At 51.6% G+C, this 26476-nt stretch overlaps 1 protein-coding gene across 4 annotated transcripts in view; it reads left to right on the top strand.

The window, feature by feature from the left end:
* Nucleotides 1-26095, top strand: part of TEKT3 (tektin 3) — a 72415-nt gene extending 46320 nt beyond the window's left edge. For 3 of the 4 annotated variants that reach the window (XM_072025611.1, XM_021276523.4, XM_021276524.4), the window contains 7 exons: nt 19420-20027; nt 20546-20629; nt 22002-22072; nt 22288-22431; nt 23714-23936; nt 24102-24256; nt 25747-26095. In XM_072025611.1, coding sequence (XP_071881712.1) covers nt 19449-20027; nt 20546-20629; nt 22002-22072; nt 22288-22431; nt 23714-23936; nt 24102-24256; nt 25747-25963 — 1473 coding nt within the window. In that variant the 5' untranslated portion in view covers nt 19420-19448 and the 3' untranslated portion in view covers nt 25964-26095. Of the gene's footprint in view, nt 1-16885; nt 17064-19419; nt 20028-20545; nt 20630-22001; nt 22073-22287; nt 22432-23713; nt 23937-24101; nt 24257-25746 lie in introns of those variants that run through there. The other variant, XM_072025610.1, reaches the window with a different exon arrangement.
* The last annotated feature ends 381 nt before the right edge of the window (nt 26096-26476 follow it).

Raw genomic sequence — 26476 nt, 5'->3', positions numbered from 1 at the left:
GCTTTCTGGAAATTGGGGAATGCGAAGAGAAGTTAGGGGAATGCCGTGGCTTTTCCTAGGAAACTGAAGTAAAATCACACGTGGGTTGCAGGAGGGAAAGTCCAAGTCACCCCGGGAAACTTGTGCCAAGAACGCTGGATGTGCAGAAAGCTCCTTGATATGTATAAGCCCTGCTGCCCGTGCTCCCAGGGCTCCCGGAGCCCCTGCGTGCTGCTCGAGTTATTGAAAACTCCTCTGCACTGAGCTGTGCTGCTGGGGTCTGGGGATGGGAGCCCCACACAAACCTCTCAGCCTGGCCCCATGTGCCAGGGTGTGTGTCCTCGCAGCAGGGAGGAGCAGATTAAATACAGTTTCTGCATTAAAAACACAGTTTGTTTCTGCATTTCAAAAAGCAGCTGAGCCAAGGCAAGGGCAAGGTGACCTCAGCATGAGCAGCGCTGGAAGTGTTTGTGTCATTCCTAGAGAGCAGAGAGAGGGGAGAAGGATGCTCGGGGCTCCTCTCTGCACAGGAGACAGGAGTGGCACCAGCTGTGGCATTGCCCTGAAGCCCTTGTGTGTGTGTCCTTACACATGCTGGCACATTATGAGCCCTCCAAACAAGCTGTCTCTGGTCCTGAGGTTAGCTTTTATTGCAGGTGGGGCTCCTAGCGATGTGTCTCACTGTGTTTGCCCAACAGTGTCCATCATGGTTTTATTTGATTACAATCCTGATGAAGCAGAGCCATTAAGTTTTACATTTTCCACGCTGTGTCATCTCCCTTTTCAGTTCTGGAAGCTTTCCAGGGATGGGGTGAGTCCCTCTTACATCTGACTGTGTTGCCTTTTACCAAGCTCCTTGTCGACAAGTAGGGATGGGAAGGATGCAAAGATATATCTTTGTTTTCTGGCTGGCTGGAGACCAAGCTAACCCAGGTGCAATGTGTCCCTTCATGCTGGCACAGCATTGCAGCATTGGGTCTGCACCCAAATCAACCTAATTTATCCGGGAAGGGGGTCTCTGTTCCCTGGGATTAACACAGGAATGTCTGCCAGTGGCTGGAACGTGCTGCAAGAAAACCAAACCTGTGCATAGCTGCATAGCTCCTGCGAAAGATAAAGATTTAGCCTCAGGCCGAGGAGGAAAGTCTTCAGGGGCTGGGGAAGGGGCAGAGCAGACGCGTCGGTGGGATGGATGGGCTGCAGGCAGGGCTGCTCCTGGAAGGCACCAGCCTGGCCTGGCTTCACTCAAGCTCATCCTGACAAATGCAGCCTGATGGGAGTTTTTGTTTTTTTTCTTAAATTTCTGAATGTCTCACAATTTTTACAAATGGCCAAGGCAGACAGGCAGATCCCCATGAGCCATCATGCCTGGAGGAGAGCACGTTGTCTGTCCAGCCGTCACGGCCGGGCACGTAGCTGGCGAGAGGGGCCAAGGCAGCATCTCCTCTGAGCTCCGCACCAGCAGGGCCTCGCTGGCTGTCATCTTCCTTAACGGCCTGGCCGATGGGGCAGGCAGCACCCTCTGCAGATGACACAAAAGCAGGAGGAGAGGCTGCTGCCCCAGTGGGAATGGGATGGCAGGAACCTGGTGGGGTTGGGCAGGGAGCAGTGCAAAGCCCCCCGGGATGCGCAGGAGGCACCCGGCTGGAAGCAGCCGGGCACAGTGGGGCAGAGGATGCTGCTGGGCACCAAGCTGAGCACGAGCCAGCAGCGTGTCCTCGCTGCAAAGAAGGCTGACGGGGTCCTGGGTGTCCTAGGTGAAGTGCTGCCAGAGGGAGGTGACCCTGCCCCTCTGCTCAGTGCTGGTGGGGCCACAGCTGGAGTGCTGGGTCCAGTGCTGGGCTCTCCAGTGCAAGAGAGACCTGGACGGACTGGAGAGAGTCCAGGGAAAGGCTGCAGGGATGATTTTAGGGACCTCTACTACAAGGAAAGGCTGGGAGAGCTGGGGCTGCTCAGCCCTGAGAGGAGCAAGTGCAGGGGGATCCCGTCCATGTCCATGGACACCCAAGGGGAGGGTGCAGGGAGGACAGAGACAGGCTCTTGCCAGTGGTGCCCAGGGCCAGGAGCAGAGGCACTGGGGACAAACTGGAGCATGGGAAGCTCCGTCTGACCACCAGGAACACGTCTGTGCTAGGCGGGTGCCGGAGCCCTGCACAGATACCCAGAGAGGTGCTGGGGGTTCCTCAGGGATGTCCCAAAGCCGCCTGGATGTGGTGCTGGGCGCCTGCTCGATGTGTCCCTGCTGGGGGCAGTTGGGGACCAGAGGCACCCAGAGGTGCCTTTGACCTCAGCTGCTCTGTGACCATGATCAGTGCTGCCATAGCAGCTCCACGGGAACAGCTGTTATGGTCTTCAGTCATGTTATCAGTCCTCCCTTGATGTACTTTTGTTATGACTGAACCAGTTTCACCAGCAGCAAGGTAAAAGCAGAGAAAGAACCCAAACACGTGGCAGCAAAGCAGCTGCCTCGGGGCTTTCCTGGCCTCATCCCATGCCCCGGCTGCGCTGCGGTGCCTTTGGTAACCCTGGCCTTGGGAAGCTGGTGCTCTCGCTGCAGAGGAGAAGCGTGATGGGGCCGCGGGCACCGGGCCAGAAGGGTAAAGTGCACGGGGAAGGCAGCTCGTCTGCGAGGCAGTGCAGAAAGGGAGCTCTCCCTGCTCCCTTTGGATGTACCGATGGCTGCTGGAAGAAAGGAGAGCTCGTGCTGCTGTGAAGGGGCCTGCCACGTGTGCTGCTGGGCTGCCCTGGGCTCCAAGCAGAGCCACCTTTTTTTTTCATGGCTCGCTGTGAAATCAAAGCTTTCAAATGGCGTTTTGCACAGATCTCATCAGGTTGCACCCAGCACTGCCAAGATGCATAAAAGGCCCATTGCACATTTTGTTGCTGTAGAGAAGGTGAAGATTTGCCTGTGAAGCCTAGCAGGAGTTAGTTACTTAATTACTTCCACACAGAAGGGAGTGAGGAAGGAGCTCCTCTGAGCCTCCCTGTAGGCTTTTCATGCCAACTTTCAGGACTGGAGCATGAGGTTGGAAAAACCTGGTTTGTTTCTGTCCTCGTTGCTTGTCTGTAGGCACAGCATTTTAGCAGCAGGGATTAAGAGATGGGTGAGAGCGGTTTGGGATGAACAGGGCGGGAGTATCTCAGCTACTACAGCCACTCAATAATTGTTCTCAGAATATTTTTCCCTCTGAAAAAGCAGGTTAATTAACCTTAAGCCATGTAGTAGAAATGTGCTGACTCCAACAACATTTTCCAGCAGGAAAAAAAAAAGAGTTGTAATATTTTGTTTGGATAGTATCAAAACTTCAGCAGAGGCAGAATATTTCATTTCTATTCTGTAACTTAAATGAGTTTCATGTAATGCAGTCTGTAAATTTTAATATATTGTCTTTATAGATTTTATAGTTCCAAATGCATGTAGTACATAATTTAAGAAACATGTAGGAATGAAAGGAATAATGAAGAGTCAAAGTAAATCCACTGAAGTGAAACATTGTCATGGCCCTGAATTGATTGCTGAGGGGAAATTCATTTTCTTGGCAAATACAATAATTTTAGTGGTGGTTAGTTGTATTTTATTTTTTTTAGGCAGAGGCAGAGTCAATGTCTCCCTTAATGTCAGGATTTCCCAAGTAATGGGAACTGCAGTCCCAGCCAGCTCTCCTCAGGATGCAGTTTTTTTTTTTTAATTATTCACTGGAGTCAGATATAAGGGGAGATAACTCACACAGAGGAAACCTGGGGCAACACCACGGCTTTAAGGTCATGACATATCCCCCATGGCCAGGGACACGGAGCAAGAAGGACGCCTGGCTCCAGCAGCGCCAGGACAGACAGACGGCTGTGGTGGGAGCGGTTGGAGCCTCGGGCCCTGCGGGGCTGGAGGAAGCTGTAAGGTTGTTGTTTTTTTTAACCACGATTTCAGTTTTCACTCCCTTTGCAAACTCCCAAATCCTGGCATTGGTTGGAGATCCCAAAAGCTCTTCGTGGCTCTTGGCTGTGCCTTGCATGTGCTCAGCCTGTGGCTGCTAAAGCAATAATGGAGCTGCCAGGAGCCCGACTGAGCTTCTGTTTGCTTCAGTTAGCAAAATACTGAAATCTGAACAGTGTGAGTGTGTATGAGTGAGGCAGTGCCAGTCTGTGCTGGTTTGCAAGGGAAGCTGTGGGTGATGGTTGCTCACCTCCGTAGAACATTGTCCAGTGGTGTGGAGTGGACAGGCTGCTCCTGAGGAGCAATGGCATACAGCCCGTGGTCCAGGACTTGCTACCTTTACATTTCTGCCACGTGCTTTCTTCTGGCCAGTTCAAAGGAAGGTTTCACCACCAACTAATGTGACTTTATGGTGACCTTGTTCTGTGCAGATCCTTGGGTTAATTTGCTTTGGTGACATGGCCCGTGTTTGCCAGCAGGTTGAACAGACGTGGCTTTAAACAGTTTTCTAGAAATCCCATTGCACTGCTACCTGTGAAATGCCACCCTGGTGTTTGGGATGACCTTGAACATCTACCGTGCAGCCCTGGGGGAAACCTGTGTTTGGGAGGAAAGGTGTATTTTGTTCTCAGTCAAATCTTTGAGCTGCTCTGTGAAGGAGTAGAGCTGCCGAGCTGCCCCAGGCGGCTAAGGGCTCATACACTGTTTGCAACAGCAGCACCTTCCCAAGAACACTGAAAGGAAGAAAACATCGTTGGGTTCCTAAGAGCAGTCTCCAAAGTTAGCTGAAGAGATTTAATTTTTTTCTTCTCCGCAGCAGTTTGCATTGTGTCCAAAAGCTGTTTGCTGTCCAATAAGTAAATAAATAAAGGGGGTGGTGGAAAATATTTTACTAAATCTAAAGTGAGGCTGCTGCAAAGTGTTGCCAAGAAAGAGGGGATGAAAAAACCCCAGAGCAGCTACTTGGTGCATTGCAGAACTACCACCCAGCTCCCCACAGCCTGGGAGAGCTGCTGGTGCTGGGGGGGAGCACACCATGGTCCCCAGTAAATGTTAAGTTTGGGAATAAATCTGCCGGAGAATAAGGCCTTCAAACCGAAGTGAAGCTCTCTGAATATCATTTGTCTTGTTTTCTTTAAAGGAAGGAAAGATCTTAATTCCAGCATTCCAGCCTGGATCCCAAAATAGATGCCGCTAAGAATAGCCCAGCCCCGCCACGGGGCAGGATGCTGCTGGGGGGAAAGGGATGGGGAAGCGTGAAGTGCTTGTCCCGAACAGCCCAACACAATTGCTAAGTGGCAGGCTTCAGTTCCAACATCAGGCTGCCATCCCCAGGGCATCTTGTGCCCGTTGGGTGGACGGGCACAGCTCGGGGCTGCGGGCGGCTGCTTGGATGGGGACCAGCAGGGCACCAGCTGCGGGGTGGCGGAGCTCATCCTTGCAGAGCTGCTGCCACGCTGCCGGAGCCATGGGCAGTTGTTGGGGCTGTTCCCCCCAGCAGAGAGGAGCACAGATCTCCCTTGGAATCAACGAGGTCCTTCTGCCGAGATGCTCCTGAGCTTTGGGAGCGACTCTGCCTGTTTTAGTGGGGGCAGGACTCCTGCTCCCACCTCTTTCTGGTTAACAGGTGCGATGCTGGAGTACCTCTGGTCCTGGGAAGTTTAGCACGAACGAGATCAGAGGGATGGGGTTTGTGGTTCCACCCCATTTTTCCTGGAAAATATAGGGGTGTATCATCTGAATCACAGAATCACAGAATCACAGAATCTCTAGGTTGGAAGAGACCTCAAGATCATCGAGTCCAACCTCTAACCTAACACTAACAGTCCCCACTAAACCATATCCCTAAGCTCTACATCTAAACGTCTTTTGAAGACTTCCAGGGATGGTGACTCCACCACCTCCCTGGGCAGCCTGTTCCAGTGCCTAACAACCCTTTCAGTAAAGAAATTCCTCCTAACATCTAACCTAAAACTCCCCTGGCGTAACTTAAGCCCATTCCCCCTCGTCCTGTCACCAGGCACATGGGAGAACAGGCCAACCCCCACCTCTCTACAGCCTCCTTTAATGTACTTATACAGAGCAATAAGGTCACCCCTGAGCCTCCTCTTCTCTAGGCTGAACAAGCCCAGCTCCTTCAGCCGCTCCTCATAGGACTTGCTCTCCAGGCCCCTCACCAGCTTCGTCGCCCTTCTTTGGACCCGCTCAAGCACCTCGATGTCCTTCTTGTAGCGAGGGGCCCAAAACTGAACACAGTACTCGAGGTGCGGCCTCACCAGAGCCGAGTACAGGGGGACGATCACCTCCCTAGCCCTGCTGGTCACAGTGTTTCTGATACAAGCCAGGATGCCATTGGCCTTCTTGGCCACCTGAGCACACTGCTGGCTCATATTCAGCCGACTGTCCACCATCACTCCCAGGTCCTTCTCTGCCTGGCAGCTCTCCAACCATTCCTCTCCCAGCCTGTAGTTCTGCTTGGGGTTATTGCGCCCCAGGTGCAGGACCCGGCACTTGGCCTTGTTGAACTTCATACAGTTGACCTCAGCCCATCGGTGCAGCCTATCCAGATCCTCCTGCAGAGCCTTCCTACCCTCGAGCAGATCGACACACGCTCCTAGCTTGGTGTCATCTGCAAACTTACTGAGGGTGCACTCAATGCCCTCGTCCAGATCATTGATGAAGATGTTAAAGAGGACCGGCCCCAGCACCGAGCCCTGGGGGACGCCACTAGTGACTGGCCTCCAACTGGACTTGGCTCCATTTACCACAACTCTTTGGGCCCGGCTAACACTTGGCCTTACTATTTCCCTTTTGGGGTCGCATGTTGATATGCAAAATAAGCTTTAAAAAGCAATCTTGGGGCCAGAGGTGAGTTTCTGATATAACCTTATGACCACAACAATTGTGGCTTCAGAAGAAATACTTATTTTCATGAAACTCCTAATAAAACAATGAATCTGACAGCACAGGCAGGTCCTTCCACCCTTGTTTCCTTCCTTTCAATGCTGGCAGAGGAGTTTAATTCTCACAATTTATGAGAGCCCACAGAAGCCGGGGGCTTAGCATCTCCTGGGGGTGCCAGGTGTACCTTCCCTGATCCTACCTTCCACACTAGGATCATGCCTGCTCCTGGCACACCCCTCCAGGAGCCCCACGGGAAGCTTCTCTGGAGGTGACGTTGGTGCCACTTCCCCAGAAGGTGACAGGTGAACCCAGGTGATATTCAACCCTTCATAGTGCGACCCCAAGTATTTCAGGAGCATGGGATAAATATTGACATTGGTTTTACAGAACAGCATCATTAGGTTAAAAGCAGCAAATTGGGGCTGCCATGTGCCTGGGCAGGGTTATTTGTCCTAGTTCCTGAACTTGTTCCTGTGCACTTTTGGGCACAACTCGGCTAATCTGAGGGTAAAAGTGTAAAATGGGTCAGCAGAGCCCAGCCACGAAATGTCTAAGCAAGTGAATGAACTGCCTCTGTTTTACATCCCAGCTTTACAACTGTGACAGTTTATGATTCAGGTGGGTTTGAAAAACGTTGGCTGAAAACCAGGCAAAAATCACTAGGTTTGGCTATTGCTTACTCTGTATTTTGGGCTTTACTCAAGTAAAACTCGAGGTGGGCGTAATGAAACCACTCAGACCCAGATCTGGAAGACAGCTTGCACATAGTGCTGAAAAGCCCCCAGGAGCTGAATCGCACACTCCTGAAAGAGGGAAAAATAATAATGTGGAAAAATGTGAGCTCCACCAGGCTGCAAACCCAAAAACCTTCAGAGCTTGTTTGGGAAAAATCAAGCCAGGGAACCGAGCTTGTGCCAAAATTTCAGCTCTGGGAAGGGTTGGTCCAACCCGAGCTGCCTGCACCTCTCGAGAGGAGTGACCTCTGCGTGGGGACAAGGGAGCAAAGAGCTTTTTTCAGTGGCACAAGTGGCCCTTTTGGGCTTATCTGCTCAGGGTGGTGAGGGTGGCGCTAGTAGGAATTTGCTGTGCCAAAGGACTAAATGCTTCCCCTGAGGCAGCTGAAAGGTTCTGGTCTGTGCGATGCTCCTGTGCTCATCATCCACCTGCAAGGCATTTTTGGGAGGAGAAGGATGTGGAAGTGCTTACACAAGGCAGAGCTGTAGCAGAGCAGTTGATAAATTCCTCATTCCCACTGGTATCTGTGCCTCTCTCCCTCGTATTTGGTCCCCAAAACATGCACACAGGGTTTATCCACAGCAGTGAATACACTTTTTCACTCTCACCCGGCAGTCTCTTTGCTAAGGAGTCTGCCCATAGCTCGGCGCTGTCTCAGCCCCACCAGATATTGCAGTTGAGGAAGTCCCGCGGGTCTCTCTGTGAGAGATGAGCAGTGGCCTTACTGGAAGCCCCGGGTTTTGTTACTGGTCTCTGGAGTGTTGTTACTGGTCTCTGTAGGCGCTCCAGCTCCTGGTAGCTGTTAGTAGCTGCAGACAGTCCAGGCAAGCACGGCGTGAAATCACTTCTCAGCAAAGGGTGGGAAAATGTAACTTTCCTGGCATACTTCTCTGGCTTTCATGATTTATCACAGGTCTTTCCTGGTTATTATTTGCTTTGGTGTGCTTATCTGGTTTTATCTATTTTTGTTTAGTGGTGGAATCAGAGTGGTTTTTTTGCTGTGTAGGGCTGGCAGGCGAAGCTCCATCGTGCTGTGGCTCGGGCTCAGCCATGGCAGGGTTCTCCCTGCTGCCCTCAGCTTCATTCGTGTGCTGAATTTCTGAGTGCAGGACTTCTCTGCCAGCCTCTCTCCTTCCAAGAACAGTTGGTGGCACTGGAGAAGCCCAGCCTGGCTCTCAGGTCGCAGGAGAAGCTGCTGTTAGGAAGCAGCAGCTCCTCTGACTGGTCCCATACAGGTGCAGAAGAGCAAGAGGTAGCGGGATGCTCTCATTAGAATCAATTAGTGGTGTCCTGGTGCTTGGAGATGCATGCACTTCTGATAGCACTGCGTGTGAGCAGGCAGAAAGCATTTGTGTGCACTATGCTAGCAAAGGTAGGGGAAAAAATAGAGTTCCTGTGCAAAAGGAGCAGCACTGGGGATCCAGCACCAGCATTGCCCCACACCAGAAACTTTTCATGCTCCCTCGAGGTTCAGGAAAAAGCAATGGGATTTAGAGCAACAGTGAGGGGTTGGCACATCACTTGTGGAGATGCAGGTGGAAATCTCAGCTACTGACTGAAGCTTCAAACTGCAAGGTGCCTTTTAGAGCAAACCTGCTTGGTGGTTTGGGGTGCGGAGCCAGAGGACTTTGCTCTGCCAGGCTGTGCCTAGCACGCCTCAGCTGTGTGCTCCAGACTATCCACAGTGACTTTCATCCTCTTGCCAATTAGTCTGAGCAACACTCATCTCCCCAAAAATGCCAAAATTAACTTTTTTTTTTTTTTTTTTTTTTTTTTTTCCTGAAGGCTGCTCAGAATGCACTCAGAAAGCACCTTTTATTTTGCTTAAACTGCTTGAAAATACACGCCACTTGCAGGGGAGGAAGCGCATCGATTCAGCCCTGCTGGCTGTTTTCTGTAGCAGGCACCGCACACTCCATCTGGCTAAGTGGACCACGATGTTCCAAGGATAAAAATTGCATGTAACATGAGATAAAGCATCGGGCAAAATATTTACGTAATCGAATCTTAATGATAGCGCTAAAGGCCTGCGGCGGGGCGCAGCGGCAAGGAAACGTTCCTCTCGCTGGTGCATTGGGAGCAGATAGATAATGGGAGACACTCACCAATGATAGAAGAAAAGTGGTTTTTTATTAGGAAATTTGATCTAGAAAAATGAAACAAAACAAAACAATAAAAAAAAACACACTACCAAATGAGATAAGTAATTTACGGAATCTAGTGTGATTACAGCACTCTTAATTATTTTTTAGCTGTGCATGGAAAGAGTTTCGAGGAGTAAATGTCCCCTGTAATCCTCAAGCCCCCGCGGCTGCTGATGTACAGACAGCAGTGTGGTGCTGACCTGACTGCTGGTGTGTGCCTGGGCTGTGGCTGGGAATGGACCCAAATTCATCCTGGGAATGTTGCAGGATCCATCTCTGGCTGGGGCTGTGACAGCTCCCAGGGCCAGCTGTGAATGTGGCGAGAAAGCCAAATTTTCTAAAAGGACCAGGCAGTGCAGATCCAGGCTCCACATCCAGCACAATGCTTGGCCAAGCAGGTAGGCTGCTTTGGTGTCCTTATGCAGCAACTAAATCATATCTTGATTTCGTATCACATTTCGAAATGGCTCTTAACTACGCATGCTTTATGCTCATCAGAGCTTTCAGTGGCCAAATCTGATAAAAGGAAATTTCCTCTGGAGATAAAAGTCCCTTGAGCTAACGAGTGATACTGAATAATAGCAACCACATGGAATTATTGCTTCATTTGCAGTAGAAGTAACTCTGCAGGTGAACACTCAGCTGAAGTGTTTAAATCAGCTCTGCTCAGAGCCAAGCACAGACTGGGTGGTGTTTTTAAATAACTGCACTCATAAGCACTGTGAATGTTTGGTGTGTGTGTCCAGAACAGAGCAGCACTGGAACCATCCAGCCGACGACTCCTGTATTTTGGAAAATGTGAGTAACAGCAGCTCATATCTACTTTGTCGAGTTTTTGCTGCTGCTTCAGGAGGTCCCAGGGTTGGTGTGTGGGGATGGAGTCCAATCTCCTGTGCATTTTCTCACCTCTGCACCCAAGTGTGAGCACCCAATTGTACCCTAACCCCAGTGAGGCAGAGGGCACAGAAAAAGGATGGGATGAGGCTGTTTTTGCCCTGGGCTGGCTGAATTCCTCCCTAATGGCTGTAGCACATCCAGCACATCACCCACTCAGTGTTGCTGCTGTAGAAACCAAGCAGATGTGCGAAGGGAGCCTAAACACAGCATCGCATGTCTCCTGATGCTGTGTCCAGCAGGTTTGCTGCAGCAGTTCAGGCAAGGGACTTTTACTGTGTTTGCTGAGGACATACTGAAAACAGGAGGTGTTTTTCTTTGCCCTGAACTGGAAGAGTCCATTAGGGGTGGAGAAGAGAACCACAGAGCTTCCAGCACCTCGCTGGCACTGTGCTGATGGCAGCGCTACCAGGACCTCCATCTTCTGGACCTCCTGCGCCTGCTGGGGGTTAATTCCCTTGGGACGTGAGCCCTGCAGCCTGGGCAAGTGAGGAGCTGTGTAATAAGGTGCTGCAGAGGGGCAAAGCTTCTTCACCAGAGTGCAGTGCCACAGGGAAAGGTATTTATATGGCTGCGGAAAGAACATCCTGGCCATGCCACAAGGGGACCTGAAAAGTGAGGAGAGAGATTTTTTTTATATTTTCCTCTTTTTAAAAGCAGTTTCCATGAGGCTGTTCTTTTTTCCAGATGACCTTTCTGGGCACTTCCATAGCAGGACTGCCTTCAGCCCTTGCTATTTCCTGAGGAGGCAGAAGCTGAGGTCGCTCCTATTGGCACCAGAGACTTTGTGATCCTTTTGCTGTCTGTTAAAGAGTAGCCAGAATAAGATGACAGAGAAAAAAAAACACAAAAGCTCCCCCCTTCTCTTTCCAACCCAAAGCCTTGCCAAAGCAATAAAAATCTTCAAACAATAGCCAGTCATGACATAAACCAGTCCTTGAACAGCCTGCCAAAGTTCACCTCAAGAAAGTAGGTCCAAAAATAAACACCAACCTATAAAAAACCCCACAGACTTAAAGATAGTCTTCCCATTGTGCTAATTGCTTTCACATCTGGCTCAGAAATGGGGAATGTATATGAGCATGGAGAGGCCACCAATAACTCACTGCAGCTAAGCACAAAAGCATGTGCCTAGCATTAATCACACGAACCATCCATTTCTACTCAGCAGATCTCAGATGCTTAGGCTTAATTTTAGGTTTGTGTTTAAATTGCACTGAAATACTGGGGCTGGTGGGGATGTTAATAAACAGCACATGCTTAAATGCTTTCACGGGTGGGATGTTTCAAAGCGAGTGTAGAGAAACTGATTTCATCTCCCTTCCTCACGCTCCATCGGTTATGGGACCACAGTGCCATTGGCTCTGAGTGGTTTTTGCCTGGCCTTCTTCTAAAAATCCAGCCCCTGGGGTGCTGGAAAGTTGCACCTGATAAATCCAGGGCTGCACATCGAGATGGGATTCACAAAGGAAAACTAGTTGGGGATGGGGATAAGTCATTTTCTGTGTGCCAGAGGTGGCCAAGGAGGTAACCCTGAAATGTGACCCTGTGCAGAAGCAGGGTCTTTCTGCAGGGATAGGCACATGCTTAGCCTGTAACAAACTGTACAGAGCAGCATCCAAGCTCACTGAAGTGATTCCAGTTATTACAAAATGGAAGAACAAAACCCCGTCAGGCCCCTGGCAGGTCCCATGAGGAGCCAGACGTGGTGTTACGCTCTGCATCGTCTGCTCTGTGCATATTTTTGTCTTTTTTCATGCCAATGTCTAGACCTTTTATATGACTGCGAACCAGCGGGTATGCGCAGGACTGTCTCGTTCTTGCTTGCGTGCATATTATTTGTTTGTGTAGCTGATTGAATTTTATAACAGTTTCACACTGGTGCGAACAAGCCCTTTGCTTGCTGGATGCAATTTAAGGCACATCTTTCCCACAGCTTTGGACTTTGCAACAAAGCCAACGCAGAAAGCAAGACCTGGCCCTGCCACAGGCAGCTACGGGGAGACCCTCCCCCAGATAAGTCACTTTTATTTCCTGCGGTTACTTGGGCACCGCTGAGAAATTTGCCAATAAACTAAACCGTTGTGTTTCCTGAGTTCACACGGCTAGGATTACGTGGGTTATCTGCATCCAACCCTTGTGGACACGCGGCGTAGCCTGCCCTGAGCGGGCAGAGCAAGGAGCTGCGGTTTGGTGGTTGTGACTCATCGCGAGAGCTCAAGGAGGGATTTGTGATGATTTATTCATGCCACATTTATTGTTTGGAAAGCTCACTCATGTGCTACTATGGTTAGACTAAATAATTCATCTACCAGTCTGCTTTCTCATCTTGATCTGTTTCTTCTTCGTGAAGAGCCTCAAGTGATGATCACCTAAGAAGCAATTTTCCATGCTTGGTATCTTTGGAATCCCAGACTTTGAGGTCAGCTTTTTGGCAGGTCTGACCTTGCTGAAGGTCTAAGGATGGTTCATCTGAGAGAGTCAGGCTCGTCTGCCCTGGCTCAGTTAGGCATAAGGCTCTGGGTATCGTTTGGTGCATCTCTGACAGGACTTGGGAGAAATGCACCTCCCCCTGCACTGCTTCTCGAATCCTAAAAAAGCACCTAGGGCAGTTCAGATAAAGGCCTCTGTAGAGGCCTCTCTCTTCCCACTGAGTATAAAGGGAAATGCTTTAGGCTGCAATGCCTAACCCTAGGGGAGGGGACTCCATTCAGCTGTCCCCGTGGGTCAAGCTGGGAGCAGAGGGCTCCTGTTGGCACACCACGCGCAGCTCCTGAGCATCTTTGCTCTGGGGCAGTTTTGTGTGGGGACAGAGGTAAGTCAGCATCGATGTCATGTGCTTCTCCACACAACAGGTCCTGCTGGTTTAACTCAATTGTTTCTTTGGGGCCTGTGCCAATTTGGTGACTTGTCTTCCAGTAGAGGAGGCTGAACCTTCTGCTTTGGGGCAGGGCTGAAGTGGGACTGCTCACCCCATCAGGACGAGGGTGGGAGGAGGTGGGAACGGGCGCTCTAGCTCCAGGATGACCAGAGAGCAATTGGTAGGACAGGGCAGAGGTCTGAGGTTTTGTTTTGCCCCCTCTCTGCAGCCTGCCCTTGCTCACTAGCAGTTGGCACGAATGTATCCCTTGGGTTTATTGGTAGGAAAATCAGGGTTTTGCTAAGCTGAAAGCCAGGGTGGAAAAGGAGAGGGGAACTTTGGCAGAAAAGGCAGGTTCTGGGAAAACAATCACTAACCACCTCTTACGTGAAAAAATTCCCATGAAGCCCATAGATAAAAACGATTCTCTCAGATAATTGCCACTGATTTCTGCAAACTATTTGGTGTATTGCTCACATCTCTTTCAAAGCATCAAGGTGTCTACAGCACGCTTCCACCTCAGAGAAAGAAAAAGTCTCACAACGCATGTTTTCATCAGTTTTTCTATGAACAGCTCCTGTGTTGGAACTGGGTGCAGGATGGGGCTGCAATACACACAAGATATTTTCTCAAGCCTTTGTAAAGTTGGTAGCATGCAGATGGGCCCACCTGCATTGCAGCATTAACAGGCTCGCTGACGATGTAGAGTTCATCCCATGTTAAACCAGAGCAAGGGAGGGGAGTCTGGTCCTGTTGGGGATGCATTTTTGTAGCTGTTTAAGGAAACCAAAGAAGTGACTCAAAGGAGCTGGGATTAACCACGGATCTGAATTTGGCATTACCTGTCTACCTGCAGAGCGCAGAGAGGTACTGCCAGCAGGTCCAGGAGCTGGGGTTTCTGACAGGTCCCACCAGCAGAATGGTGGTACTTGAGGTGCTGCATGGGGCTTTGGAGGGGCCAGCAGAGGTGCTTGGGCTTCTCCAGCCATGGGGGAAGGTCCTGAGCTCTTCACAGGACTGTTGGCAGAGGAAAGGGGTTGAGCCCTACATGATCTCCAGTGGCTTCACGTGCCCAAAGTCACCTCTTTCTCCTTGCCAAGCTGCTCATCCTCCCCTTCATTCCCTCCAGATTTGGTGTCCAACCCTGCAGCCCTCCTCCTGCTGCTCCCAGCCTCCAGCACAGCAGCAAGAGGCTTGGCAGTGGCCATAAACATATTTTTTCACTGGCCATGTGTAGAGACCAAGGCATCTCAGGACTTGCCTGGAGAGTCCTTGGCCCTTCATCTTTTATGTTCAATCACAGTTTTCACTGGAACAGGTTCCAGCAAAACCCTGGAAAGTCTCATGCATTTCCCAGCCAGATGGAGCCAAGAGCAGGACCCATGGGTGCAGCTCGTCCCTAGAAGCCAGCCTTGCTTTCACAAATAGATAAAATCTTGAAAGCTGTTGGAATCCTAAAGTAGCCCTGGGCCAGGGTGAGCATGTGCTGCCTGTGAACATCCCTGCCCTGCGGTATGACAGCACAGGACACACCACACGTGGTTTAATTTTTTTTCAGTTCTTCATGAATTGATGTGTCTTTTGAAAAGTGTTCTGCTATTGCACAGACAATAGATCCCTTTCAGGCAGATACAAGGAGAGAGAGGAACACTCAAAAGCAGAATAAAGCTCTGTGATGGGGCAATGTTCTGTGGGCTCTTTGACAGATGCTGTAAAGAATCCGGATCTGGGTATTTTCAGAAAGGCAGCTTACGATCCCAGATGTATTAATAGGCAGTGAGAACGCAGAGCTGTGACAGCAAGATTGACAGCTTTTGGCAGTAGATTTTGTACTTAGGTATCTAAATGTATCCCTTGTAATTCCAGTTTAGCCAAGCAGGCGAACCTGGGCTGGCACCAGTGCGTCACATCAGCCTCACGCTTCCACGCTTGTTTCTTTTTTGGCTCTGGGCTAAAATGGTCAAGGCTTTGGGACGAGTGGTGTTCTCACACGTCCAGCAAGTCTGGGGATGTCCCACTGGAACTGGGAGTGGGAGGTCTGTGATTTTAGTGAATTTGCTGTTGTCAAAGTCGTAGTTGTAATTAAGAGACTGGGTTTAATTGCTGGAATGAGTGGAGGTGATGTGAACTGTCCACTTAAATCAGCGTGGTTACTGGAGCATGAGGGGTATCGGGTTCACGTACTGGGTGCAGTTGGTAACTTCTTGCTTTGGAGTCACTCAGCTTGTGAATTTGGCAGTTTCACTGAAGCCTCACCTTTGTAGCTTTTAGGCACATCATAAGCACTTGAAAATCCACTGCAGATGCTGTGATGGGACCGAAGTTTCACCCACTCTGCTGTCCCCTCTGTCCCCCTGCAGCAGAGTGCTCATGTCCCTGTCTGCTGCCACCGATGCATCCCTAGAAAGTCCCTTCCCTAAATGCTTTACCGGTGGGCCATTTACAACGCCATCTAAATATTACTGCTTAATTCCAGCCAACGCCTCTGCAGCAGTGTGGTGACCTACAACCACTAGTGGCATCCCTCATCATGCAGTTTTTCACCTGAACCAGATCAGCTGGAGCAGGGCGTGCAGGCGGGGATGGATGCGGGGGGCACGGATCTGGGCTGGGTCCTGCCGAGGGGCAGAGGCTGCCCATCGGCTGCTGGAAAGATCTGGCTGAGCTGCAGAAAAGCAGCTTGTGTGCTGAGCCTTTTATTTCAGTTTGATTAAGTTGATTCTTCACCCGGCTAAAGCAAGATGAGTGTTTAAAGTGAAATCAAAGCATGCTGAGCTTTGTATACGCGAAGCAGTTGGACTGAATTATTTTTTCTGTCGGATCTTTGGCAAAGAGGCAAGGATTTCTGGATTTCTGCTCACGAGAGGCTGTAAAGCATTTTGGTACCGTCTCAGGCAGCAACTGCAATAGGTGGGAAAATGAGAAGAAGCTGACAATGGAATACGAAAGGACAAACATCAGCCTGAATATTTGATTTACCATCCGCGTTGCTGACAGTTAGTCTAAAGGGATAAAATGAAGCCAAAGCAAATGTTTCCCCTGGGTAAAGTGTGATGTAGGGCTGGCCCAGGAGCACCAGCCCTAACACTAGGATGTCCGAGGCCAGCACAGGGTTGCCCAGGGGTGGGATCAAGTCGCCCAGCACAGTCACTGCATAGCCCAGAGGCTGCACTGGGTGGTGCATTTAGGGCACTGGGTTGCCCAACAGCTGCACTGGATTGCTCAGGGCCAGCAGCAAGTAGCCCAGGGCCAGCAGCAAGTAGCCTAGAGCCATCACTGAGTTGCCCAGGTGCTGCACTGAGTAGCCCAGGGGCTGCACTGAGTTGCCCAGTGGGGGTAGTAGGTTGCCCAGGGCAGGCACTAGGATGCCCGCTGAGAACGCTGCATTGCCCAACAGCATCCCCAGGTTGCCATAGCAGCTGCAGGAGGTTGCCCAGGCAGAATCCGGTCACTGAGCACCCAGCGCCCGTAGCAACGTCCCCCCCCAGGTCCTGTGTCCCTGGCAGCCGGGTGCTGGGGATGATGCAGCACCCAGCGCTGCTGCCACCCAGCCTGACAGCACGGTGGTGAGGGGCAGCCCCCAGGCACCCCCTGAGCACCCACCCAGGCAGCAGAGGTAAGCTGGGAGTTATGGGGGTGTTAGAAGTAGATATTTTTCCTAATCCCCTCCAGTTATCATTGGGGTGATACCTCTTATACCCCAAAGCATGTGCTCAGGTGGTGGGGGGCTCCAGAGCATCTGTGTTCAGGGGGGGCAGAAAGTGTCACCTGAGGGCGGTTTATCCCAAGGGGTAGGCAGGAACATTTATTTCAGCTGGAAATGCAGGGAAATACAACCCCAATCCATTCCCAAGGGCTTTTTTCTCCTTTTCTAAAGATACATATATCAGGATCTGAAAGGGAATAATTTACGTACGGGGTGGGAGCCAGGGAAGTTGTCTCCTCTCTGAAAGCTGTTTCTCAGGTACAAAAAGTAGCACTGAGCTGGGTGAAGCCCAGCAGGGACAAAAGGGCTGAAGGGACGGCTTTGTGGGAACCGGCACGCACAGAGGTTTTTGTTGGACCCGAGCACAGACATTTCGTCCTCGGTTCTGCCAGACTGGCTTCGTGTTTGCAAATATATTTTTGTTAAACCCGAGGGTGTGAGTTTCCCGCTGCCTGTCCCAGCGCTGCTTGGGCCAGGTCAGACCCCGGGGCCGAGGCTCGGTGCCCACAGCTCTGCTGCCCTGGACTCAGGTACTGGGGCAGCCAGGCGAGAGAGGCCAAAATCGGGCACAGCTTGAAAATACCATCCGCAAAGTTCAATGATTTCCCAGCTGCAGGCTGGGCACGTTTCCCCTCTGACTCATCCCTATTTTCCTCTGACTTACCCTAGCTGCAGGACCTGTTATTCTCCTGTATGTGCCATGCATTTATTTAATAGCTGCATTTTGATCAGCGCTCACATGGATGTATCAAACCATTGCGGGTACCGGAGACACAGCGAGTGTCACCCGCTGCCAGCAGCCTGGCGGTGCCACCAGGGCACAGGACCTGCTCATCTCTCCCTCGCCCATCCATCCTCTTTTAAGCATTTTGGTAGGAAGCCGTGAGCGGTTGTTGGTCCTGCCTTTTGTAGAGGTGCTCTTTGTTGCAGAGCTGACTAGAAGCAAAAACCCCACTTTTCCCCAAGGGTTTTATAAGTTCGAAAACAGGCCGGCCTCTCTCAGCTTGCCTACTCATGCAAATTGATCAGGGTAGCCCAAGAGGAGCAATTAAAGCTCGTCATGTGATTGCTTGTGTGGACACTTTGTTCGAGAATAACAGCCAGTTCACTGCATGCAAATGGCCTATTTTTAAAGGGATAATGTTGACTGCATGCAGTAGCAAACGGGATTTAGCAATGCCTCGTGTCAAAACCCCTGCCATCCACGGGCCTTGTGGCACGCTGGTGTCCCAGCCTTTCAGCAGGGCTCTGGCCAGGCTGGGTGGGATATGGATGGGATGGTGTTTGGGGCAGGACATGTCCATGTACCACGGCAGCAGGCTATGATGGCCGTGGTGACTTATTCTGCCTGTGGGTGACACTTGCAACCATACAAGAGCTCTGTATCAAGCACAAGAAACCCTCCTGAGCACGTGTCCTTGGGTTAGGTGCTCTGGGTACTTTACCTGGCCCTCTGACTTGTATTTCTGACCTCACCTGGCTGAGGAGCATCCCCCACCTGTGAGGGCATCCAGTGGTGCCAGTCTGCCTGGGCTGTTTTGCTCTGGGTTACTGCCTTGGGTTGCTGGCGTTTACAAGCTGCCCCCGAAAGACTGTGGGATGATTTCTCCTTTCCAAGTGCATTTATTTGACATTGGCTGCAACACAGACATTTTTCTTCCTTTGCAAGTCAAGAGAGATGCCTTTTTTTTTAAGTAAAATTGGTGGGAGTTTTTTTGAATTTGAGTGTAGTTCTGCACAGCTCAGCCTGCCTGCAGGCTCCTCGCTTGAGCTTTTAGTGCAAGTGAGGGTGCAGTGAGGACAGAGCCCCTCACCCACAAATCACGCTGGGTTGGTAGCAGCCCCAAAGGGACACAGCTATCAGGGCCGGTAATGGAACTTTTAAAGGGAAAATCACATCTGGAGCACTGTAAGATCAGCAGATATGCCGGCCAAAAGAAACAAATGAACAGCAGAGAATCAGCAACTACACTTTCATTGGAATGACAGATTTAAGGAAAATGAAGGCATAATATCTGTCATTCTCCTCAGCAGCGATGATTTGTTTCTCTCTGCTTTTCAAGACCTGACACCAGATACTAACAACAAAGCCAAATCCTTGTATATACAAGTGCTCGGGATGCTGTCAGGAGGGATTTGCTCTCGAGAGCTCTAAGCCCGTTTGGGTGCTGTGTGGGTGCTGCGTGCTTGCTCTTGGTGTTGTACATCGCTTGTGTTGCTACAAGAAATGCTTGCTGAGTGCGACTCCTGCCTCCTCCCCCTGCAGGACCCCTGCCCTAAGAGCAGCGACCAAGCATGGAGCTCGTCGGCTCGCCCTTGACGGCGACTCATGCCCACCCGAGGTCGACCCCCACCAACTTTCTGCCTGCCATCAGCACCATGGCTTCGAGCTACAAGAACCGTTTTCCTTACTACCCCTTGCCTCAGAGCTTCAGCCTTCCCTGGGCACCCAGCGCCTACTATAGGACGGCTGCCATCAATCCCACTTTGGCTCCCTTTTCTGGAAGCGCCCAGGGGCTCACCCCCAGCAAGACGCTGCCGTTCGTTTCCAACAGGACGTCCCTTTTCACCCGGTACACCCCCGATGACTGGTACCGCTCCAACCTCACCAACTACAGGGAGTCGGAGACGTCCCGGCACAACTCGGAGAACCTCAGGGTCGACACCTCCCGCCTGATTCAGGACAAGTACCAGCAGACGAAGAAAACGCAGACGGAGAGCACCAAAAACCTGGGAGAGCGTGTCAATGACATCGACTTTTGGAAGTCGGAGCTCTGCCATGAGCTGGATGAGATGATCGGGGAGACCAACGCACTCTCAGACATGAAGAGGCGGCTGGAAAGAGCCCTGGCAGAGACCGAGGCTCCGCTCCAGGTGAGCGCTGTGCCCAGCAGGCTGCACACTGCAGACTGCTGCTGAGACATCTGCAGCCATTCAAACGTCTAATTAAGTTTCATTGGAGCCCCGTAATGTCTAGAAAGTTTTTATTAAGGGACCGTTAGTTAAGTCAGCAGTAAACAAGCCCCTCGCCATCTGCTGCATCCCCGATCAGTGCATGCTGAGCACATCAGAACACTATTTGCTTAACCAAATATTTTTATTAGCAGTATATCCAACATCTTGGGTTGGGATAGGAAAGCCCATGTTGTGCTACGTGGCTCGGGTGAGGTCAGCTTCCAGCCAGACCCGGGTCCCCGTGCACAGCTGCGGGTGCACCAGGGCCACGTGCACTCCTCGTACAATGTAATGCTGATGTTGCAGCTCAGCTGCTCATTGCCAGCTAAACCCTGTCCTGGACACGTTTTTCCTCGCTGTGCCCACCTCCATTTTCTTTTCTCTTATGTTACTGGAGGTGGGGACCCTGTCTCTGCAGCTTGGCATGTCCCCAACAGGTCGCTCAGGAGTGCTTGCTCCACCGGGAGAAGAGGATGGGCATCGACCTGGTGCACGACAACGTGGAGAAAGAGCTCTTCACAGTGAGTCTGGCAGCACAGAGCATGTGCTAGAGCTCCTTCTGCCTAAACTGCCCTACCTGTCCCATAGCTGGCTCTTGGGCACTAAACCCCTCAGTCCCTGGGCCAAGGGATAGTGTGTCCATCAACAGCACGCCCACATTTTGGGGTAAGACTTTCCCTAACTTACTGGAAAGCAGCTGTGTCGTTGTGCAGTATGCAGAGGTCCTGGTCCCCCTTCAAGCAGTTTCTGTCCCCGTCTTCTTGCCCCGTGTCCTGCACCCCAGAGCCCTGCCCGGACAGCACCTACATGCATCTCAGCACACACAGATATGCACGTACAGATAGAGGGAGGCAGTGTGTGGCCGACGGCTTCTCTGCTTTTCCCAGCTGTACTCGCCAGTCTAATAAAAATATTACATCTACCCCCATCTTTGCTTTGCTCAGAGCAGCACGGCTGCAGCAGGACTGCCGCTCTGTGTACTTAAGCAGTACATTTTATAGAAACCATAAAAACGTGCACTCCTGCCTGCCTTTATATAGTCTGCTTTAAATTATGAATAAAAGCAAACAAGATGAGAGTTGGCACAGAAGATGGGATCCTAACCCAGGGCACAGCAAAGCACAATCACTGCGAGGGCCTCGTGAAGCTGGGAAGGAAACGGCAGCCCCTGGGACTGTGAAGCCACTGCTCTGTTAGAAGATTTTTTCTTATGAGTCAGGCCCTAAAAATTAGCAAATTGGTTTAAAGGTCATGAGATTTTAGGAAAATAATCAGAGTTGGTATCTTTATAATGGCTGTTTGGATTTCAAGTGTTGAGGACACATTTAGGCCGTACTTTTCAGCTGGTTGTTACAAACAGGAGAACTTAAAAATTACCTGTTTTGGAGCCTCCCGATCACTGCCTCCAGGATCTGGAGCTGCACAAACATGACGGAGGTGTGCTGAGGTCAGGAGAGTGGTGAGCAGCACATGCCTTCCTCCAGCCTCGTTCTTAGAAGTGGCTGGGAATTCGCATTGAAGGAAAATCCATCTCCTTGTCCCATTTGTGTGGGATCTCTCCTGGGGTAGAAAACATTCCGGGAGCAAAAAGGGCAGGTGCTGATTGGGGATGGTTGTGTAGCTCATCCAGGTAACTGCTATGAGCAGTCAGACCAGGTCAGGATCTGGCCTTGCTGCCACAGTGCGGCACTAAGCACCGCTTGGAGTGGAAATCAAGACGAGAAAATGCTTGGCCACCCCCCGAAAGTCAGGGCAAAGGCTGCGGCTGTGGCCATGGCACTGTCCTGTCCCCTTCCTGGTCACTACACCAGGGCTGGAGAGGCCCGAGGGGATGAGTGTGACCAGGACCAACGAGTGTGGACACTGACGTTGTTGTGCTTTGTCTCTGCCCAGGAGGTGGACGTCATCAGGTCGTGCCAGGAGAGGATGCAGCGCTTCCTGGACAGGGCGAAAGCCCAGCTCGCGTAAGGGGCAGCTCCCAGCTCGTGCGGCAGGGCTGAAGTGACTTTGCAGCTGTAATGTGAACCCCCAGCAGACCCCCACCCTTACCCCATCCTGTAGATGCGACCCCCTCTGTCAGCCCCATACAAACAAGTGGCGATGCTTGTGGGAGCCCGCAGTCCCAGGGGAAAGCCCTGAGCCACGCGGGACACTGACGGCTGCTCTTTCCTTGCCAAAGGTCCAACAGGGCGGCCCAGCACGAGGTGGAGAGGGACCTGGCCAACAAGCAGACAGCCTACCGCATCGACGACAAGTGCCACCACCTGAGGAACACCTCCGATGGCATCAGCTACCACCGCGGGGTGGAGCGGGTCGATGCCACGTGAGTGCACTCTGGTGCCGGGCTGTGGGTCCCAGGGGTGTGGTGGCACTCCTGGGGTGGTAGTGGCTGTCCTGGCACGGTGATGGCACTCCTGGTGTGGTGGTGGCTGTCCTGGCACAGCGATGGCTGTCCTGGCACGGCACTGGCTGTTCTGGCACAGCGCCGGCTGTCCCCATCCCCTGTGCCTCAGTGTGCCATATCCAGCCCAGCCCTCTGTACTGGGTGGCTCAAAGAACAAGGTTTAGAGAGAAAAAGCAGAATGAAATGCGTCCCACCTAATTAAACATTAGATCAGGGTGCAGAGATCAGCCTGAAAACGAATTCAGCTCAGCACGGCGACGCACCTCGTTAGGTCCGTGCACATGTCCAAGGCTGTGTCGCTGCTTCCCAGGTGCTCTTCACTGACATAAAGTCTGGGGGCTCACCCCTGCTGGCAGAGGGGCTGGCAGGGAGCCCAGGTGGCACAGAAGATAAAGGAGTAGAGAGCATGGTCCTGGGACAGAGTTCAGATGCTTTTGGGTGCCAGGAATTCAGCTTTGGCTCTGCAATAAATGAACGATGACCTAAAGCAGCACTCGCAGAGATATGCTGCGAGTGGCAAAGGGCTCGGGGGATAAATCTGCTGTGCACACAGACACATGCAGTTGTTGGGGGGGGACACACATGGATTGATTCGTTTTTTTCTGGTGCTTGAATAATACTTCACAACAGAGCTCAGACATATTTAGACAGGCAAATGAATTGCAAAGGATTGATGCTGAAATTCAGAGGGGGTAAAATGTGCAGAGGATCAGCATGTTTTAAATGGAGCTTATGTGGTATTTGAGGCTTTTGTTGACCTTGTTCTGGACTGCTGCACAGGCGTGAACTCCATCCCGAGTGCACAGACAGGGAATCGAGTATTATCTAATGCTCATTCAGTTTTGTATGAAATTGAGATAAGTTACGAGCAAAATGAGTCAGTGCAGTCTGTGTGTTGTCACAGAGCTGTGAATCACTTGGCACTTTAATGCCATTAACATGTAAATACGAGGGCTGATTAAAATCTCATTTTTTCTATGGGAATCTACTGTTTGTGTGAGCCTTCCTAATTATTGCAGAGTTGTCGTGGACATGTCAGTATTTGATAACCTTTATGGGATGAATGGCGTCCAGATGTTTAATTTTCATGTGGTCAAAGAGCACGGATCCCTGGGAGGCTGTGTTTAACCCAATCTGGTGCCTGCCCATGGGCAGCTCCAGCAGCATGGGGCCACCGGGGGCCTCCCCTTTCCCCCCGCAGCATCTCGGTGCCGGATTCCTGGGCCAAGTTTACAGACGACAACATCCTGCGCTCCCAGAGCGAGCGGGCGGCCTCTGCCAAGCTGCGGGATGAGATCGAGAACCTGCTGGTGGTAACCGCCAACGAGATGTGGAATCAGTTCAACAGCGCGAACGTCGCCTTCACCAACCGCATCGCCGAGACAGCCGACGCCAAGAGCAAGATTCAGACCCACCTGGCCAAGGTGCCCTCAGCCCTTCCCTTCTGGTGTAAAATGATCTCTTCTCAGTGGTGTCTCCCAAGCAAAAACCTCCTTGCAGACCTGGCCCAGGTCCAGGGAAATGGGAAACGATGCTGTTATTTGAGAATGCACTTTTGAATTTATGCACCTGTTTCTTTTTCATGCCAGACACTGCAGGAAATCTTCCAGATCGAGATGAGCATCGAAGCCATCCGAAAAGCCATTAGGGACAAAGTGCCTCCGCTAAAAGTCGCTCAGACCCGGCTGGACGAGCGCACGCGGAGGCCCCACGTGGAGCTGTGCCGGGACAGCGCCCAGCTGCGGTAAGGCCGGAGCGTGGGGCTGGCAGCACCCATGAGGAGTCACCAGTGGTGGCCCTCAGGAGCATCACTGGGTGACAAAACTGACTGGGGTCTATTTTTTTCTATATAGTCCTTGTTTAAATGCATATAGTAGAAAGCACTGAGCAAGCATCCCTGGTGCTGGGAGAGCTTTGCACCCACAGAGAAGGCTCTTGTGCCATGGCCACACCATGGCCAGGTACAGCCTGATGCTACCCCATGAGGGGCTGAATTGGTCTGAATTGATCCCACTTGGATCAATGTCCTCCTCCCCATGGTTGGATGTGCCCTGTTTGGAAGGATAAGCCTCTTGCTCCCCCATGGCATCACCCTGAGAGCACTCAGCTCCTTCCCCTGGGGTAACAGTAAGAAAGGTGCAACACAGGGAGAAGCAGGTAGCAGCAAGGACTGTCCTCACCTGCCCTGGGGACAGTGGAAAACAAAAACTCTCGAGTGCAGGATCGCGGGAGGCTCCTGGAAGACTGGGGCAGGCTGCGCAACTGCTTCTTGGCATTCCTTCAAGGTCTTATCTGCCCCGTCAGCAGGAGAGGCTTGGCCAGGGCTTCCTTCCGTGCCTCCTCCTCCTCCTTCTCCCTTCAGCCTTCCAAGGTTACCAAGCACTCTGGGAGGAAGGCAGGCCAAAACCAGCAGCTTCCCCAAGAGGCAGAAGCGAGGATGTTTCACAGATAAGGGAATTGTCTCCCTGGCCCCTGGCGGTGACCTTGCTGCTGCTGTAGGCACAGAAGGAAAAACAAACCTAAGCTGGCCAGTTTACTGGGTGGGAGCTGGTGGGTTTGTGAATCTGGAGGGGTCTTCCCCTTTCTCAGAGAAAGGAAGAAATCCTGGGGAGAGCTCAGCCACTTCCTACTTCGTGTCTTACCCATCCTGATGCCACCTCTGCTCTCCTCTCATTAGCATCACCCCGATGCTGTCTCTGCCTGGAGGAGAAACCGGGCACCCAAGGGTGTCCCGAGCAGCCACCCCCATGCAGCAAGGAGGGGGCTGAGCTCCCTGCCTGGGCCGCCCCTTGGCCTGATCCAAAGGGAAATCTTTGAAAAGCAATTTTAAGCTTTCTCAGAACACTCAGCTCTTGACCCTCTTTAACATCTCACTTGCTATTGGTTTTTTCCTTTTTTTTTTTTTTTTCTGTCTTCCACTAGTTTCACATTCACTTTTAGCCTCTCACAACTCTCCTCTGCTGCTGGCTGTGTGTCTTTGGGTGTGGGGAGGACCCTTGCCCAGGGAAATCCAGGAGGGTGAACAGACAAAGCCGCAAACCCGAAGGGGAACAGGAAACCACTGGGGCTCCCTGCCCTGGTGCAGCCTCCTGCCCTCGGCTTTCACACGGAGGAGCAGCCCAGCCCTCAGCTTTCATGCACGGCTGCCAGAAAACAGGGTCGAGTTAACCTGACCTCACCGAAGGGGGAAATCCTTCTGCCTCCATGCTCATGAGGTTTCTTGCTGTTCCCCAGCCTCGTCAATGAGGTCCACGAACTCGATGAGACGATCCAGAGCCTGCAGCAGCGCCTGAGGGATGCCGAGGACACGCTGCAGACGTTGGTCCGGTCCAAGGCAGTCCTGGAGCACGACCTGGCTGTCAAAGCCAACTCTCTCTTCATTGACCAGGAGAAGTGCATGGGGATGCGCAAGAGCTTCCCCTGCACGGCGCGGCTGGTGGGGTACGTCTAGGCTGGGCTCAGCCCCGCTCCCCCTGCCTGTTGTGGGATGTCTTCTCAGTTCTGCTAGGATACCTTGAATATCCACGGTCAGACTTCCCGATGGAAGCCCTGAGTAGGAATTAAACGCTCACTTTGTGTCTTACACCGTCTGCTGTTCTTTTTTCTCCTTCCACTGCTTATTCAGAGCATCGGTAGATGAAAATATCCCATGTGCACCAGGAGCAACCTCCCCCCACCTTCCCCCCCAAGGGATTCACCCTTCCCTTTCAGTCAATGATTTTAAGAGAAAAAAAAACTGTCCGGTCTTCCTCCTTTTGAGTCTGTCTGTGGAAAAAGCACAAGGGGAAGTAACGGCAGTTGTCAGAGTAATTAGGTGTTGACATCCATAATGTATTTTTAACAGTGCGGCAGAAACACAAGCTATCCTGAGAAGCGCTGCAGTATCTTCCACTCATAAACAGGAAGACTTGCATTTCAAGCTGGTTTCTGACGATAATTCTCTTTCTTTTAAAAAATCTAAGTG

Source organism: Anas platyrhynchos, chromosome 19 (genome assembly GCF_047663525.1).
Source record: "Anas platyrhynchos isolate ZD024472 breed Pekin duck chromosome 19, IASCAAS_PekinDuck_T2T, whole genome shotgun sequence".
Classification (NCBI taxonomy): Eukaryota; Metazoa; Chordata; class Aves; order Anseriformes; family Anatidae; genus Anas; species Anas platyrhynchos.
This window is presented reverse-complemented; position numbering and strand designations above follow the sequence as displayed.